The sequence below is a fragment of the Staurois parvus genome, unplaced genomic scaffold (genome assembly GCF_062004578.1).
Source record: "Staurois parvus isolate SC_StPar_1 unplaced genomic scaffold, SC_StPar_1.0 ptg000097l, whole genome shotgun sequence".
Taxonomy (NCBI): Eukaryota; Metazoa; Chordata; class Amphibia; order Anura; family Ranidae; genus Staurois; species Staurois parvus.
In genome coordinates this window covers 5299412-5317357 of record NW_028317893.1, presented here as the reverse complement: position 1 = coordinate 5317357, position 17946 = coordinate 5299412, and the positions used below count along the sequence as shown (strand labels likewise).

At 41.7% G+C, this 17946-nt stretch overlaps 1 protein-coding gene across 4 annotated transcripts in view; it reads left to right on the top strand.

Annotated features, from left to right (window-relative positions):
• The window catches only part of MPPE1 (metallophosphoesterase 1), a 120192-nt gene that overhangs the window by 58154 nt on the left and 44092 nt on the right, over positions 1–17946 (top strand). For 3 of the 4 annotated variants that reach the window (XM_089671027.1, XM_089671024.1, XM_089671025.1), the window contains 3 exons: positions 1176–1256; positions 10382–10490; positions 12284–12358. In XM_089671027.1, the coding sequence (XP_089527153.1) occupies positions 1176–1256; positions 10382–10490; positions 12284–12358 (265 nt within the window). The remainder of the gene's footprint in view (positions 1–1175; positions 1257–10381; positions 10491–12283; positions 12359–17946) is intronic. The other variant, XM_089671026.1, reaches the window with a different exon arrangement.

The following is a 17946-nucleotide window of genomic DNA, read 5'->3' as shown; positions in this document are numbered from 1 at the left end:
TTGTTTTTACCGTTCCCGCAGAAAGATTAGTCTCTTGTGCAATTTTACGACAGGTTATGTGTCGATTATCCAGGCTCAGACGTTCCACACGCTGAATGTTCACAGGAATGACCGCTGTGTGCTGGTAACCACCATGACCAGGGTTGTCAATGACGGCCATAAGGCCATCTTTGAAATATTTACAGCATTCAAATGTCAGCATCTACTTCTGAACTGGATATACTGGCAGAGAGATGACACAACCATATAAATCCTGGTGCCTGTGTCCTTTCTTGCTGTGTTCACTAATGATAGACATACAAGGTTAGCCCCCGCAGCAACTGCTAAGCTTTGACTTGCTACAATGTTGCAGTCTGATTACTAGTGAAGCTTTTTCTTTCCTCCTTTATGCCTGTCTGATATGCATGACTTTATGGTAATTAAATTACAATGACTGGAGCACCACATTTGGTCATACTAGATAATTTTTATACTGAATGCTTGATTGTATGCAGGCTAAGTTAGGCTGTATAGGTGTCCTACTAGGGGGGCTTTTTCTCTCCCTTTTTGTTTGCCCGTTCTGGGGTGTTTTCTGTGTTGTAAAACTCAAAAACAAAATTACAGTGACTGGATTTGGGCGAAAATACTGGCAAATGATGAGTTGAAGAAGCCACTCACGTGACTGGTAAAATATTTTTAAGTATAATATGCAAGTCCAGTTATGTTTTGATTACTGTATCAGGTAGGAAAGGTTATATCAGTGATTTTTGTGGGGATGAGAAGTTTGGGGTATTCTGAAAACATACATTCCTCTATGCTGCAGCGTCAGTGCGACACTGCTGCTGTTCCATACCGAGTCTAAAACCAAGAACTGAGTGGTCACATGAGCGCAGATCACTCGGCTCTTGGTCTACTCGCAGTGGAGTGCAGTGACTGTCACTCACTGCTCTCTGCTCTGCTCCTCCAGCATCTTTTACTCAGATGCTCCATGAAAGGCAGGGCTAGCTGTCAATCAGGCAGGCAGCTTATTCTGGGTCACAAAAGTAAGAGAACTGCAGTCAAAAAAAGTTTGTCAATTTTTCTCTTTTTTAAGCTACCTCATAGCATCAGAAAACATAAATTTTGGAGGGAACTGCTGTGACTTTCATGGTGCTTTATCTATTGTCTGTATACTAATGTTTCTCTTCCTTCCACAGAATGACTGAACATAAATTGAAAAGATTTGAGAAGGTGTTTAATCTCACTTCTGAAAAAGTAGTGACTCGTAAAGGAATAAAGTAAGTAAGTTAATGCATGTAGGCATCATACTGGAAATAAGCCTGCTACACTTCCAGGCTTTTTAGCAGGCACCCCGTTCTTACTGTGCCAGCATTCCCCTGCCACACATTGTGTCACCAGAATGCCTCACAATTACTGTGATTTTACTTTCTGAAAGTCAAAACTTGCAGAACACTCTCTTCCCTGTACAGAGATACAGGAAAATATCTTGTGGTTTTATATCTGGTAGTATTGGCTTTTTACAGTTTATTTATTTTGGGTCTCTGGCAGGCAGTTTAGGTGGTGAAGGAGTGTTAATAAGTTATGGTTGCCCACTGCACAGCCTGACAGTTGAAATGAATGTAAATGTACATCTATTTTTTCGGCTTTAGTACAGGAAGGGCACAGGGTTAATATTCATAGATCCTGGGTTATAGGTTGGTGCCTCAGGTGATTGTATACTAGCAAAGCTTTGAAGGACATGCCCTCCTGAGCGTCCCCCTATGACTCTACCACACTCTGTGATTCTTCCTTTTTTTGCTAGTGTCCTAAGATGTTGAACCTCTTTTATCTTTTACAGTTAAATCACTCTTTTTGCTTTTTTTTTTTTTTTTTTTAAATTTTAATCTTTAATTCTTCAATCAGCTCTTCACTGTCTTCTAATTAAACAATAGAAGCAGTTCATGTGGTTCGGTCCAATCTTGGTAAAACCTTGGAAGCCATACCCAGGCTCCACAACATGGAGATGGCATGTGTATACCCCCTGCTGCTGTCTTTTCAGCTGAAAGGGGAGCAAATGGGGGTAGTAAAACTGCGGTTCAGCCATGTGTTTTTACCACACCCCAACTGCAAGTGCAAACAAGCTCTTAAGGGATACAATTTTCAAACTTGATGCTATAATTTAACCACTTAGAGCATAGTGTCAGGTGGATGACCAGGTGTTGCATCACAGGTCACTTTACCTTCATCTAGAGCCCTTTATAGGTATTTAGATGCTTTTTCCTGTCCTTTTGCCATGGAGACTTCACTACAGGACAGTCTATCCCCAAGCCACTGCATACTCCTTCGGACACACTTACCTAGTTTCCACACCCTACACCTAGAGTGCCCCACAGGGGAATACCCTCATCCATTGCAATGGTGGAAACTAGGTGCAAGGGAGCAACGGCGAAAGCTCAGGCAAACATTGGCTCTGCTGAAGGCCTGCAAAACACTAACTCACAGTGATGACGTTTCCCTTGCACTGGGGCAGGACCATATTTTATGACCAGTTTGTGCATCCAATGCATTTGTTTGTAGCTCTATCTTGGGCACAGAACAAGCTGACCGAGGCAGACTTTTCTGCAACCATGTCACAACTTTTTGGACAACTAATGACTTTAATACAACCATCACTGTTCTGTGTTAAAAACCACCAGGCTGCTCCATCTCCACAGTATCTACCTGAGTTGAATGCTGATATGCATGCCTTAAAAGAGACAGACATAGCAGAGACTGAAAAGGGGTGTTAGAGGAGGTTGTGGAAGAGTTCTCATCCCCAGGCTTCTGATGTTATGGCTTAATGCAATATGCATGCCAGTGTTTATATGCTCACTTCTTCTGTGTGCATTGGCATTGTTGCACTTAATTCTCCTCTATCTCCCCATACCCCTTTGCGCACAGAGACCTGCTAAATCTAAAAAGGCATTGCCAATCCATGTGCACTCTTTAATTAGGTAAATTCAGAAAAGATTTTCACCCCTCTGAAAATCGTTGCTAAGCTCTAGTCAGTGAAAAAAGTTAACAAAAATGTGGTCTGTTCCAGTAGTAAACCCTGTCATCTCAATCTTAAACATCTGATTCTGCTGACTGAAAGTTTGAGATGCTCTTAAAGGCTCTCTTTAAGTTCGCAGGCCCAGCTTTGCAACCAGTTTTGCAATTTCTTTTTGCCAGACCACAGCTATTTAGATTAGGGAAATGAACAACCAACACAATCCTGTATTTCAGGGCTGTACTTTAATGGAACAATTACAGCAAATATTGTCTGCACTTTAATGGAGCAATTACAGCAAATATCTTCTTTTGTGTTGATACCCTAGAACAAGTTATGACTCAGATCTCAAGAATTCTGATTTTCTGTTCACATGCACAGAATCTTGTGACCCAAAATCTGTCAGCTAAAGCTGTCTGTAAAGGACGCCTCACATGTATGCAAGAAGGTTTTTTTTCTTTCAGCCCAAACAAAATGTGCCGGAAGACAGCCAGATATGCAGAACACCCTGAACCATCTCTTGTCCCAGGGAGTAGTTGTTCCAGTACCTCTGGAGGACAGGATCAAAGGATTCTATTCACACCTGTTCACAGTAAAAAAACAGCATGGGTATTTGTCCTATCCTGGACATAAACCCTAAAGAAATACCTTCAAATTCAAAGGTTTCACATGGAATAAGCAAGATCAGTTATTACCTCTCTGAGACAAGTTTAACACTTGGTATCTATAGACATGCAAGATGCCCACCTGCATACATTTATGCACCTTGTCAGCCCTTTTTACACTTTGCAGTAGGAGACAGTCATTTCCAGTGCCTTTTGGCCTGTCCTCTGCTCCCTGAAAATTCACAAAGGTACTTGCACCTCTTCTTGCCCTTCTATAAACTCAGGGTATATAGGTCACAGGATATCTAGACTACCTTTTTTTGAGGAACTCCTCTCTTCCTGCTATCTGCAAATGTCCAAAGAATCAGATGCTTTTGGTTGGGTGATCAGTTTCCAAAAATCTGTTCTCTAAGCTTTTTGTTTGCCTTGAATCCTTGGACCTAATTCTAGACTCAGCCCAAGCAAAAGTTTTCCTTCCAGAAAAATTGTTCTCTCTTAGAACTCACACTTTGGACTTGAGATCACAGAGATATACCTTTTGTGGGATTTTCCATGAGAGTTCTAGGCCCATGATGGCCTCCATTGCGACTGTTCCATACACCTAATTCAATTTAAGACCTCTCCAACACAACAGCTTGTTGTAATGGAACTAGCATGCTCCTTCTCTTGACCTGTTTATGCCCCTATCCAGGCAAGCAAGGAACTTTCTAGCTTGGTAGATTTCCAACCCAACCTCAACGTCTTGTGGCTCAGAGCGATCAAAATGGCTCTGCACCACGGTAACCCCCTTCTTAAGAACATTCAGTCTGGGCACCACCACGGCTGTGGCCTACATCAATCACCAAGGGGGGCACCAATAACTCATGCAGCCTTGAATTAAGCAAGTTAGGTCATTTCATGCATGGACAAAAACTATCCAGTGATCTCTGATGTTCACATCCGAGGAGTGGACATATTGAAGCTGGACTACCAAGGGGAATGGGCTCTTCACCCCTTATGTCTTCAGCATGATCTGTCAGAAATGACGACTCCAGAAATGGATATTCTGGCCTCTATTTTCAACCACAGGTTACCTCTGTGACTGGGACCAAGAATTCTCTAGCATTGGCATTGGATGCTCTGATAATACCCTGGACTCAGTTTAGGCTAATATTTGCTTTTCTTCCACTGAGGATTCTGCCATCACTGTTCCTCAAATAAGAGCAAGAAACCTGTGATTCTTATTGCACCAAGAGAATCTAGTGTGCAGACATACTCAGACTTCTAGGAGATGATACTTGGCCCCTTCTAAACAAGCCAGACCTGCTCCCTCAGGAACCCCTGTTTCATTCTGCTTCTCAGTCACTGGCTTTAATTGGGTGGCTGTTAAAGACCAAGTCTTGAGGGACAGAGGCATGTCAGAGTCTGTCATTGCTACTTTGCTAAAAGCAAGAAAATCCACTTCCAGAAATATCTATCTTTGTATCTGGATATCCTTCTTTGTTTGGTGTGAACACATGCACGTCCGTCTCAGAGATGACTCTTGCCTCACATTCTGACCTTCCTGCAGTTAGGTCTTGACCAAAGCTTTGTCTTAGGTACTCTAAAGGGGCATGTTTGTAGTCTTGTCCATTCTTATCCAAAAACCTCTGACCTCACTCTCCCCTGTAAAAAAAAAAAAAAAAAAAGTATATCTTGTTCTGACCTCACTTACAATACTGTGTGAGGGACCTCCCTTGGGTTCTTAATCTGGTACTCCCTGCCAAAACCACCCTTTGAATCCATCAGGGAAATCCCCGTAGGTGTCTTCCACTGCAAAGTGGCTTTCTTGGGGTCCATCACATCTGTCAGATGTGTCTCTGAGCTAGTGGTCCTCTCTTGTGAAGAGCCATTCCTTATCTTTCAAAAGAACAGGTAGTCTTGAAACCAGGATATACCTTTCTTCTTTCCATCTTTGTTCCTTACTCCAGGGCAGCCAACAGAAATTGCTCTTCACCACTTGGTCGTGGTCAGAGCCATCAGTCTTCCTTACCAGTCTACAGAGGAATCAAAGTGGGTAGGGTTATATAGGGACACACAGGGCTTTGCCAGTGTCCAATCACCGGAAGGTATCAGCCTTTAGCCCAGGGTCTATGAATATGAAGCCTATGGCCTGTACTGTACTACAAGATAAGAAATTCACAGATACATTAGAATTCCTTTTTTTTTTTCCTGCACTTTCTTCCTGAGGTAATAATTTCTACAAAGGGCAGAGTAATCCATCTCCCTTTGCTCCCTGAAACTCTGGGTCTGACTCTTGGAACATGTGATAGGAGCCTCCCACAATGCATCTGTGAGACCAGGGTTATATCACATGTTCCTGACTCATCAGGAAGAGGAAAAAAACTGTCGTCATAAGTGAAAGGAAAAATGTTTGTTTAACCACTTGGCAACCGCGCTATAGCCGAATGACTGCTACAGCGCGGTTGTCCAGTCCTGGGAGGGCGTCATATGACATCCTCCCAGAACGCACCCTCCCGCATGCCGCTGGCAATCTCTGTGATTGCTGTGTCCTACGGACACAGCTGATCACATGATGTGGTAAAAGGCCAATCACAGCGGCCTGTTACCACGTAATCAGCTGTGTCCAATGACACAGCAGATCACCCGGTAAATGCAATTGCCGGTTATCGGCTGCACTTTCCTCACACTGTCACAGCATGAGGAAAGTACTGCCAATAACCCGCAATTGTCAAAGGACGGATCGGCACTGATCATTGGGGCCCAACAGTGCTGCCCACAAGTTCCCATCAGTGCCACCCACCTGTGCCCAGCAGTGCCACCCATCAGTGCCCAGCAGTGCCGCCTATCAGTGCCCATCTGTGCTGCCTATCAAGGCAGCCTCATCAACGCACATCAGTGAAAGGGAAAAATTACCTGTTTGCAAAATTTTATAATAGAAACAAAGAAAAACCTTTTTTTTCCCAAATTTTTTGCTCTTTTTTTGTTTATAGCGCAAAAAATAAAACACCCAGCAGCGAATAAATACCACCAAAAGAAAGCTCTATTTGTGTGAAAAAAATTATAAACTTGTCATATGGGTACAGTGTTGCATAACTGCACAATTGTCATTCAGAATGTGACAGCTCTGAAAGCTGAAAATTGGCTTGGGCAGGAAGGGGGTATAAGTGCCTAGTAGGCAAGTGGTTAAAGGCTAAGTTCAACTTTTAGGAAAAAATAATAAATGCAAAGTTTTTTTTTTTGTTCTTTTTTAAGGAAAAAAAATGTGCATTTATTTTTTTTCTTATCAAAGCCTGCAAGGCATTGCACCCATGATCACTGGATTGCAGACAAGTCCTTCAGCTTTCTGCCTGTACCTCTGTGTGCATGATCAGGTCACTTGTCCAATAGGAACTGTAAGCCATCTGCAGCAGTGGATGACGGGACTTGTAGTCTACTCATTCACAGATCTCTGTAAATGAATGACATGACTGTGTGGGTAGCCATGTTGATTTGAAATGTGACAACAGCTGCGGGGGAGAGGAACCCCTGCCCACGGATGAGGGGGGAAGGGGCACAGGGGATGAGGGGGACAGGTGCTGAAACATGTTCCACCCTAAATACAAGTGAAACATAACATATTCCTTAAGGTGAATGTTATGTGGTATTAAAGTGTCACTAAATTCACTTTATAAAAATTATCAATAAATGCTGTATTACATGCTGTTCATACTCACTCATTCAGAATGAGAATTGTTTTCTGTATTCTGCAAAAACCTGGTTGATCCTGCTTTTCCCCATCTCCTCATTCTGTCCCTGTCCCTGTCACCAGTGCAGGTGGGGATTTTGCAGAGCAGTGTTGGCAGCTACTGCACATGCTCAGTTTTCAGTGAGTTTCTGTGCTAAGCATTTCCTCCCTATCACATCTAAGCAGCCCATTTGACTATAAAGTCACACATGTGGGCATATACACAGTGATAAATGACAGCCCACTCCCTCCCTTCCTCCTCCTCCTCTATGCCCACTAACCAGCTAAACACAGTGAGGGTGGGATATAACATCTTGATCGATGAAGGCTTCACCTCCCTGTCATGCTAAGACACAGGCTGGAGGGACATGATACAGCCTGTGACTGGCAGAAATCCACCCACACCATGCTATTGCCCAAAAATAAAAATAATTTCAAATATATATTTGTATGACGATTTAAAACAGTTTATTGATATTATTTTTGCTCTGTATCCCAAAGACTGTTTTTTTAAACATTTGACTAGCCACAGAGGACTAGAAGCTTCTCCTGTTTATGTTTCCCTATAGACAGGCTGGAAAAGAGCTAGGTCATGTGACAGCTGTATATCAATTAGGAGAAAGGTACTTAGATGTTTTTTTTTAAATTAAAATATTGTGCCATCATCCACATACAGAAAGAAAAGGCATAATGTAAATTAATCAGTGTGTGCTTAGTATCACTTTAAAGCCCAAACCCAAAAATGTATATATTGCAGCTTATTAATCATTAGATGTGGTGGCTGCATTAGTTTTCTTTTCTTAGGCTTTTTCTCCTGTGTTTTCACCTGGTGATCTGACAGGTAACACATCTCCTGTATTAGAGTTCCCTCACTCTGGATGAATGAGCGCAGGGGCACCTTTGGATAGCAGCATTGTCAGTCTGGTGGGAGGGGAGTGTTAGTTGTGCTAGCAAATTTAAATACACAGACAAATTGAAGCCAAACTCCAGATTATACTTTAGTAGTAGTTATTGCTTTATAAATAGGTAAAATCTGATCATTGTTGGCACACCTGTCATAGTTTGTCTAATCTCTCTGATACATTCTACTGGAAAAACAGACTTACTGGTCAGATCACCAAACGGAAATAGAAGAAAGAAAGCCTAATAAAGAAAACGAATGCAGCCATCACATCTAATAAACGGAAAGCTGCAACATACTACATGTTTGCTTTTGGGGTTAACACCACTTTAACCCCTTCACGCCGGCCGCACGCAAATGTGCGGCCTCCAGGCGTCTGGGCCTAGACGCCGAGCGGCCGCACATTTGCGTTCATGTAACAAAAAACATATGTGCTGAGAGCGCGCGCCCTGCGCGCTCCCAGCACACATGTGAGGTACTCACGGAAAGGTCCCAGTCCACTCTTTGGATCGGGACCTTTCCCGATCATGTGACTGACCGTGACGTGATGTCACGGCGGCCACATGACGCTAAGCCATGCCCCGTCCCGCCCACCTCCCGGCGCAGGAACTCCTCTTCACGCCAGGACGATCCGGTGTGAAGGGGTTAATCAGTGGATGTAAGAAACTTTCATATCGCCATGGAGAGCTGTATGCTGATGTGATTTTTCAAAAAAGGAGGGGAAAGGTCCAATTTAAGCAAATCATTTTTGTGAATCAGCTGCAAAGTTTCTTGCCTAGAAACCTGCCAGCAATGATACAACAAAGACAGGGCTTTCTGATCGGTATCCCAACAGCTACCTGAAGGAACTGTAACAGCAGGCTGACTAGCACTTCTGCTAATTGTAAGACACTGGATTACTGACAGGATATCAAGGTAATAAACTGAACAACAGGTTCACAAAAACTATTTTCTTAAAACTGCATGACACAAATGCTGAAACATAGATTTATGCTTTACACACACCTGTACTATGTAAAGCTTTAATTACTTTTGTAATATTTGGATTTAGCTTGCTGGGCCTCAAGGATTAACTAGTTATCATTTAATACATGTGGAATGGGCAAGACCTTTTTGGCATATTTATGTTCTAAAGTTTGAAGCTAAGCAATCTTTTAAGAATACATTTTAAATGTTTTCAGTCAAATGTTTTGTTTCAATAGTTTGAATGAATTACCAGTTTTGCATTTGATTGGCCATAGATAGGCGAATGTCTCATCTAGAACAGCCTTTTTCAACCGGCGTGCATAGGCACCCTGGGGTGCCTTCTGGTTTCTTCATGGTGCCTTGGCAAAATACCTAAAAAATTGCCCCAAATTGTCCACAAATTGTGTACAAGTTTTAACGGGTGGATCAAGCCAGCTTTTATGTTACACATAGACAATGGTTTTCATTGTTGAGCATTACAACCTTTGGCACGGTCCAGGGTAGCCGCCCGCATCCTAACAACTGCTGATGTCATACGTTGATAAGAAGGACATCAAGTACCTACCCATTATCCTGTCAGCACTGGGGTCATGTTAGTTGTGTGGGGTAGAGAAAATGAGGAAGAAGAAATGTTGGAATACTAGTAAGGGCAAATGTGTAAAACTGTATTGGCTTTGAAAAAATAAATCACCTCAACTGTTTGATATCTTACTTGTGTGGATTCTGCTGCAAAATGTAAAACCTTTAGTTTAGCTTCTTACATTTAAGAATGGGGTGCTTCAAGATTTTGAATCATTTGAAAGGGTGCCTTGACTGGAAAAAGTTTGAGAATTGCTGTCCTAGAGTGATGGGTGATGATTAAACCTTTAAAAAAATGGTTTGCTTTAACTGCTTACAAAGTATTAGCAGGAGTTTGGCTTCAATTTGCTAGGGTATTTAAATCTGCTAGTACATCTAACACTACCCTGTTAGTGTGTTACTGGCCATATCACCAGGTGAAAACAGGGGAAAACACTAAAAAAATCCAAATGTAGCCACCACAGCTAATGATTGGTAAGATGCAATATATTACATTTTTGGTTTTGGGAAATATGCCACTTTAATGTGTAGGCCAACATCCTAATCTAAAGATTTGTCTCAATTACAGGAAGATACTTAATCTTTGAGTGAACACATGATGATGAAGCACTCCTTTATCAGTGACTGTTTTCTTTCAGTTTTGTCCTGGTGAACAGTGTTGCTCTGGAAGGGGATGGCTGCGTGATTTGTAGAGCAGAAGAGGATCGTATTTTTAAAGTTTCCCGGCAGCTGAATTGTTCCAGAAAAGTGAGATCTGTAATATGTTATCCTTTGGGAAACACTCTTTCATTCTAAGTAAAAGATAAGTTCTAATGGAATAATATTCCATGCAAATCACCTGCTTTTTGCAAGCTCCCTGACCCCCCCCTTCCCCAAACAAATGTTCCACCCCAAAAATAATTGCTTTCCTTGGTCCAGCCTCCGACAATGCAGGTGAAGTCACTCTGCAGAGCTGGGAGTTTGGAATCCCATGAGAATGCACTCTTCTAAAGGGCTGGAAATGTTGGAAGACAGGACCGAAGTAAGTATTTTTTTTTGACGGGAGGGAACGGTTTGTTAACAGATAGGGTTTTTTTTTTTTATTGCAGAGATTGCCAAAAAAGTGGATCTTATGTTTAGCACGAAAGTGTAACACTACCATTCCTTAATAATTTGAGATGTATTATTGTACAGTGGTACAGAAAAAGGACTCTGGAAATAGTATAAGTGCCTGTGTTGATGGGTTTTTATTTACTTCAAGCAGGTTTTGCATTCTCATACAAGACTTTGGTAAAGCAAAGCCTGTTTGCAGCAGATCTAATGCAGGTCAGATGTACCTGCTAATAAATCCTGGATGATCTCAGAAGCATCTCAAACTGATGTCAAAATGATGCCCTCAATACAAGCCAAAGCTTGTTGACACAGGCCCTTAGTGTACCTACTGAAACTTATTCCTTTGCTTGGACTAAGCATGTCACCAGCACACCATGGATCTTCAAAGAAGCATCCAAAAGTTTATTAGAGCAATTGCACCACATCGGGGCAACACAGGACCTCTATGCCTGGGCAGGCTTGTAAAGTCCTCACTGTACAAAACTGTATATATTCCAACTTATTTGGAACAGCTGTCAATATTGAATGCTTTGTCTGAGTGAGCACCCAGGTAACATAGGTACATGTAACAACACAAACATTTCCCCTTAGGCGCATTGGATACTTCAACAGCCTGTACAGGGTCAGAGACCATTTATAGAGCTGATTGACTCCATACAATATAAAGTAGAATTTGCGGTTTTAGCTGTGTCCTAAAAATGCTCCCTACCCCATTCTAACCCCTATTCTGACTAACCTGTGTAAGAAAGATCTGTATACTTACCTACTGTCAGCCCACTCTGGTCCAAGGGAGAGGAAACAATGCTCTTCAGCAACTGGTTATGCCTGGGAGAATGCTGTCACTCATAGGCTCATATGGCCCATCCATTGTTGGAGCTCCCTCCTCCCCCCTGCAGCCAGCATAGGTGTTGGGAGAAGGGAGGGAGAATTTTTAAGATAATTTAAGTAAAGCCCAGAATTCAATTTTAAAGAATAAATTCACCTTTGGAACATGTTACATGTTCCAGCACCTTCATCCAATTCCCCCCCCCCCCAGAATACTAGTAACATCAGTCATTGCGGTTTATAGCTCTTGGTGAACTTCCAGGGCACTGGTGAACTGTTCTCGTAGTCTTGCTGTCAAATAACTGCCTTCCCATACAAGGTAACAAACCACAATCCTGAGAGTCTGCAGGAGCCTGAAATTGCACCCATGAACTGCTGATCATAGATGTAATGCTCTGCAGGCTCCTTCGAAAAAAAACAAAAAAAACAAATGCACATATTTGTACCTGCAAATAAATGTGCATTTATTTATTTATTCAAAAGGTGAACTAGTTTAAAGTTTTAGTTTTTTATGGTTTGTTATTATGATTAACTTTCAAATATAGTATCCTGATGTGTCTTTTAATATTACACTGTATAAATTAGTATTGTAGGAAATAAATTGCAAATTGTATTCTTGACAGAAAAATCAACCAGATTTTGAGAAGAAATGTGGAAAACTTCAACTACTGCCTCCATCTGCTCCCATCCTTTTACAGGTTAGAAAATCACATTGAGAATAGCCAAGGTCAAATGTTAAACACTTTTTTTTAGCTGGAAGTACTAGAAAACCGTAATATTGCTTTAAATCCTATGTAACTAAAAATACAATTTTTTTTTCTCATTTACTCAGGGACTCTATCTACAGTGCATCCAGAAAGTATTCCCAGCGCTCAACTTTTGCAACATGTTGTTATGTTACAGCCTTATTCCAAAATGGATTAAATTCATTTTTTTCCTCAACATTCTACAAAGAATACCCCATAATGACAACGTGAAAGAAGTTCGTTTTGAAATCTTTGCAATTTATTAAAAATAAACAAAAAAAACCCCACATGTACATAAGTATTCACAGCCTTTCCTCAATACATTGTTGAAGCACCTTTAGCACCAATTACAGCCTCAAGTCATTTTGAGTATGATGCTACAAGCTTGGCACACCTATTTTTGGGCAATCTCTCCTATTCTTCTTTGCAGTACCTCTCAAGCTCCATCAGGTTGGATGGGGAGCGTCAGTGCACAGCCATTTTCAGATCTCTCCGGAGATGCTCAATCGGATTCAAGTCTGGGCTCTGGCTGGGACACTCCAGGACATTCACAGAGTTGGCTCGTAGCCATTCCTTTGTTATGTGGGCTGTGTGCTTAGGGTCGTTGTCCTGTTGAAAGATGAACCGTCGTCCCAGTCTAAGGTCCAGAGCGCTCTGGAACAGGTTTTCATCAAGGATGTCTCTGTACATTGCTGCATTCATCTTTCCTTCAATCCTGACTAGTCTCCCAGTTCCTGCCACTGGAAAACATCCCTGCAGCATGATGCTGCTACCACCATGCTTCACTGTAGGGATGGTATTGGCCAGTTGGTGAGCGGTGCCTGGTTTCCTACAGACATGACGCTTGGCATTAATGCCAAAGAGTTCAATCTTTGTTCCATCAGACCAGAGAGTTTTGTTTCTTATGGTTTGAGAGTCCCTCAGGTGCCTTTTGGCAAACTCCAGGCGGGCTGCCATTTTCCTTTTACTGAGGAGTGGCATCCTTCTGGCCACTCTACCATACAGGCCTGATTGGTGGAGTGCTGCAGAGATAGTTGTTCTTCTGGAAGGTTCTCCTCTCTCCATAGAGAAACGCTGGAGCTCATTCAGAGTGACCATCAGCTGCTTGGTTACCTCCCTGGCTAAGGCCCTTCTCCCCCGAGCGCTAATTTTGACCGGCCGGCCAGCTCTAGGATGATTCTTGGTGGTTCCAAACTTCTTCCATTTACAGATGATGGAGGCCACTGTGCTCACTGGGACCTTCAATGCTGCAGAAATGTTTCTGTACCCATCTCCAGAGCTGTGCCTTGATACAATCCTGTCTCAGAGGTCTACGGACAATTTCTTGGACTTCATGGCTTGGTTTGTGCTCTGACATGCACTGTTAACTGTGGGACCTTATATAGACCGGTTTATGCCTTTCCTATTGATGTCCAATCAACTGAATTTCCCACAGGTGGATTCCAATCAAGTTGTGGAAAAACCTCAAGGATAATCAGTGGGAACAGGATGCACCAGAGCTCAATTTTGAGTATCATGGCAAAGGCTGTAAATACTTACGTACATGTTTTTTTTTTTTCCGTTTTTTATTTTTAATAAATTGCAAAGATTTCAAAATGAATTTATTTCATGTTGTCATTATGGGGTATTGTTTGTAGAATGTTGAGGAAAAAATGAATTTAATCCCTTTGGGAATAAGGCTGTAACATAACAAAATGTGGCAAAAGTTAAGCACTGTGAATACTTTCTGGATGCACTGTAGACACTTACCGTACCAGTGGAAGTTGCATCGGTCTTAATGGATCCAACTGATAAGTATTTGGAAGCCCTGTTCTTGCTGGCGTTTCCTGCCCTGTATCTGATTATTGTTGAGACTCCACATTGTGAAACAATGCCTGGCTGGTCAGAATCCCTTAGGAGATCTAACCACTGATTTTTGAACGCATGGAGCAGATGGCTGTAGTATTAGCTATGATGTTTTGCTGGAAGCCTCCTGCTTCATCTCTCGCATGTGCCCCTCATATCAGTGCATATGCGTAGAGCACTCTGGCTTAAGTGCTGTAATGCAAAATCTTTGCGTAGAAAAGCTTTGATCCACATCTTTTTGGTCCAGATTTTGAAAATATCATGTAAAATTCTACTAGTGGCAAGTGCACTTATCTTCCCCAGTAGAAATCATACACTTGACTGTAAAAAAATGTCCCTTTTATTTCTCTAGTACCCCCCCCCCCCACCCCATTCTAGTCTGACATTCTAAGTTTGCCATAGCCTCAGAAATTGCTTTCTCTTCTCCACATGAAGCTGTCCCCCCATTTCCAAACCCTGAGTGTGTCTGTTAACCCTTGTGGACACTTTGATGACTTTCATTGTGGATGCCTGAGTGTAGGAGGTGGTGTTCCAGAGCTGCACACTAAAGTTTCAGTCCCCATTCCCTCCTTGTTTCTTCTACCTGACCTTCCACAAATCTGTTCACTGTTGCTAAACCAAAAGGGAGCGCTGGTCTTGTTTTGGATCTCAAAGCTTGAAATGTTTACATTTGAGTACAAATATTCCAGGATGCAATCCACGAGATTTGTCATCACCTCCTCCACCTGGGGACTTCCCAGGTTATGTGAGCATCAAAGAAGCTTACTTGTATGTGTCCATCTTTCCAGTGTATCAGAGGTTTCTAGGCTTTGCCGTGGGGCCCCTACACTACCAGTCCCTAAACTTTTTGGCTTTTCCTGTGCACTTTGGTTATTCCCCAAGGTGCTAGCTCCAGTGTTTGACCTGTTGCCGTTTTATGGCATCCCCATTGTGAGATACTTGGGTGACCTTCTTTTGAGTGAGAAATTGTTGAGGGCTCAGTCAGACAATGTATATCTAGCTGCCCAGACATTAGACATTTAAAATGGGTCCTGAACCTTCAGACATCATTGATGAAACAGACCCTTCATTTGGAGTATCTGGATCTGGCCCTGGACCCTCCTGAGGCCAGAGTCTTTCTTCCTCAGATGAAACTTCAAATTTTCCAGTCCCAGGTTCAGTTCCTCTGCTTCTGCATGAGAGTCTTAGAATTGAAGGTGTCCTCTTTCTAGGCAGTTTCCCTCTCTCCTTATGTCACTCCAGAGGTCTGTAATTTAGTGGGACAAGTCACTGCTTTTTGATGTCCCAAACGTCTAAGACTTCCTTCTTGCTTCATTGTACTCACTGTAAATCCTTTTTTTGGAGTTCATTGGGGGCACAGGACCATCTCCTCTGTGCTTATGATCATGTTCTTGGTACTGCTATTTTACTAAAGGACAGCATGCTGTAGTAGGAGGGTTTATCTTTGGCTGGTCAACAGTTTTGTTTGTCCAGCCCTCCTGTAGGTGTCAGAATATTCTGTATCACTCAGCGGAATCCAAGAATGGGATCTTACCACGGTTCAAAAATCTTATTTTGTTTCACTGTCAGTGTCACAGTTTTGACTCCTTTTCTATACCTCATACGGTTAAGTCTGTTTAATACATACTTATGTGTTAATGAGATCTCCCCACAGCTGCTCCATAGCTTATCTAGTTTTGTAAGCCTTCTACTCGTACTACTACTGTACATACTATCCACAAGGTTGAGAGAGCTTGCTGCAAGAGAAATGGGTACATGGCCAATGTACATGGCCTAACTTTCAGACAAGGTGATGTGCATTGATTTATGGGTCCCTGTTTTTTTTTTTCTGATGAAGGACACTTATTTATCTGTAATCTATTTTTATTGTATAGTGTATTTATCTAACTATAATTGCACATTGGATTTATATTACCTTTAATGCTCATTGTTCGTGTTATTTTCTCAATTTCAAGTGCTGTATTTTAGCAGGTAGGGATTACTACATAGGGATAGAAGTGTAGTCTATTATAGTTCTGAACCTGTGCTTTGCACATGCTGCTGCTTTCCCAGATGGCCATACATGCTTTGCCTTTGATTCCCAGGCAACATATACTCACTGATCCACATTCCTTCACCACCGCCTTGTTGCAGGTGTCCACCAGGGTAAGCTTCACAGCTTATCTGCTTAGGTCATTGGTCACATAACAGAGAACACTTGCTTCACCATACCAAGAAGCCTTACTTTGTTTTAACAGAGTTAGCATTACTAAACCCAGGACCCTGCAATAAAAATCGGCCGATTTTCGCATTGTTAGTGGGTTAATTGGTCGTCCGTTTTTCGGGTTTTTTGCACATTTTTTTTTATCGGTCATGTTGGAAAATGTGCGGCCGATTTTGACGATCGGCCGATTTTCCCTGCAGTGATGGGCAAATCGGCAGATCGTTTTACCGATAAAAAATCCGCGCATGAGCCGTGACCTGCAAGGGACAGAAGTTATGGGGTGAACTTTATGATTTTGTCGGCCATTTTTTTTTCACCATTGGTGGTAACGTCGGCCAAACAAACAACTGATTTTTTGTTTTTTTTGTTTTTTTTTTTTCGAAAAATCGGCCGATGTTTGACCCTTCTATGGCCTGCATTAGTCCCTGGACAAGTAGTTTTTTTATAAAAAATTTCCACACCCCTGCCATAGTTTGTAGATGCTATACTGTCAGTGTTCTTTTTTTAGCATTGATCACTGTAATAGTGTCTCTGGGGATGTCAGTGACACCAAGTCAGTTCCCCCCAGTGTCAGAATGCCTGCCACAGTCCCGCTATAAGTTGCTGATCACTGCCATTACTAGTAAAAATAAAATAAAAAAAAAAATTTCAGTATATATACCGCCATTTATAAACACTATAACTTTCACGTAAACCAATTAATTTACATGTATTGAGATTTTTTTTCTTACCAAAGACATGTAGCAGAATACATTTTGGCCTAAATTTATGAAGAAATAGATTTTTTTTATGTTTTATAACAGCATGTAGAAAATATTGTTTTTATGTTTTTCAACATTTTTGGTCTTTTTTTATTTATATAGCAAAAATAAAAAATCCAAAAGAAAAGCTCTATATGTGTAAAAAAAAAAGAAAAATAATTTGCATACAGTGTTGCATGACCGCACAATTGCCAGTTAAAATAGCGCAATGCTGAATAGCAAAACATGGCCTGGTTATGAAGGGGGTAAAACCTTCTGGAGGGGAAGTGGTTATTGAACTAGGACAGTTGTATGTCACTCAGTATAGAGTGTATGTCTGCCTATTCTCCTGCTGCTGCAGCAGCAGCAGCTACTCCTCTGACAATTGAAAACAACTGATCAACTCTCATTGCTGAACCTTAAGTTTTCATGACCGGTCTTGTGCCAGTTTCATTGTATAGACTACAGGCTTGCTTATAAAAATAAAATAAATTGGTAAAATCAATTTAATAAAAAGGGAAGTTGATGCCCACAGTGACCAGTTGTGTTTTATTTTCTGGGAAAATAAAGAAAGGAATTTTGATAGGTCACAACAGACAATAGCTCAGCAAATTCCATTTTTGTTTCCCATTAAAAATAATAAATACCAGAGTTTACTTTAGTTCAGATATATTGATTTCTCCCAGATAGAGAGGTCTGAATGAAATGTAGTGGAGTTACAGTAGGTGCTGACTTAAAGGAAATGTATGGCC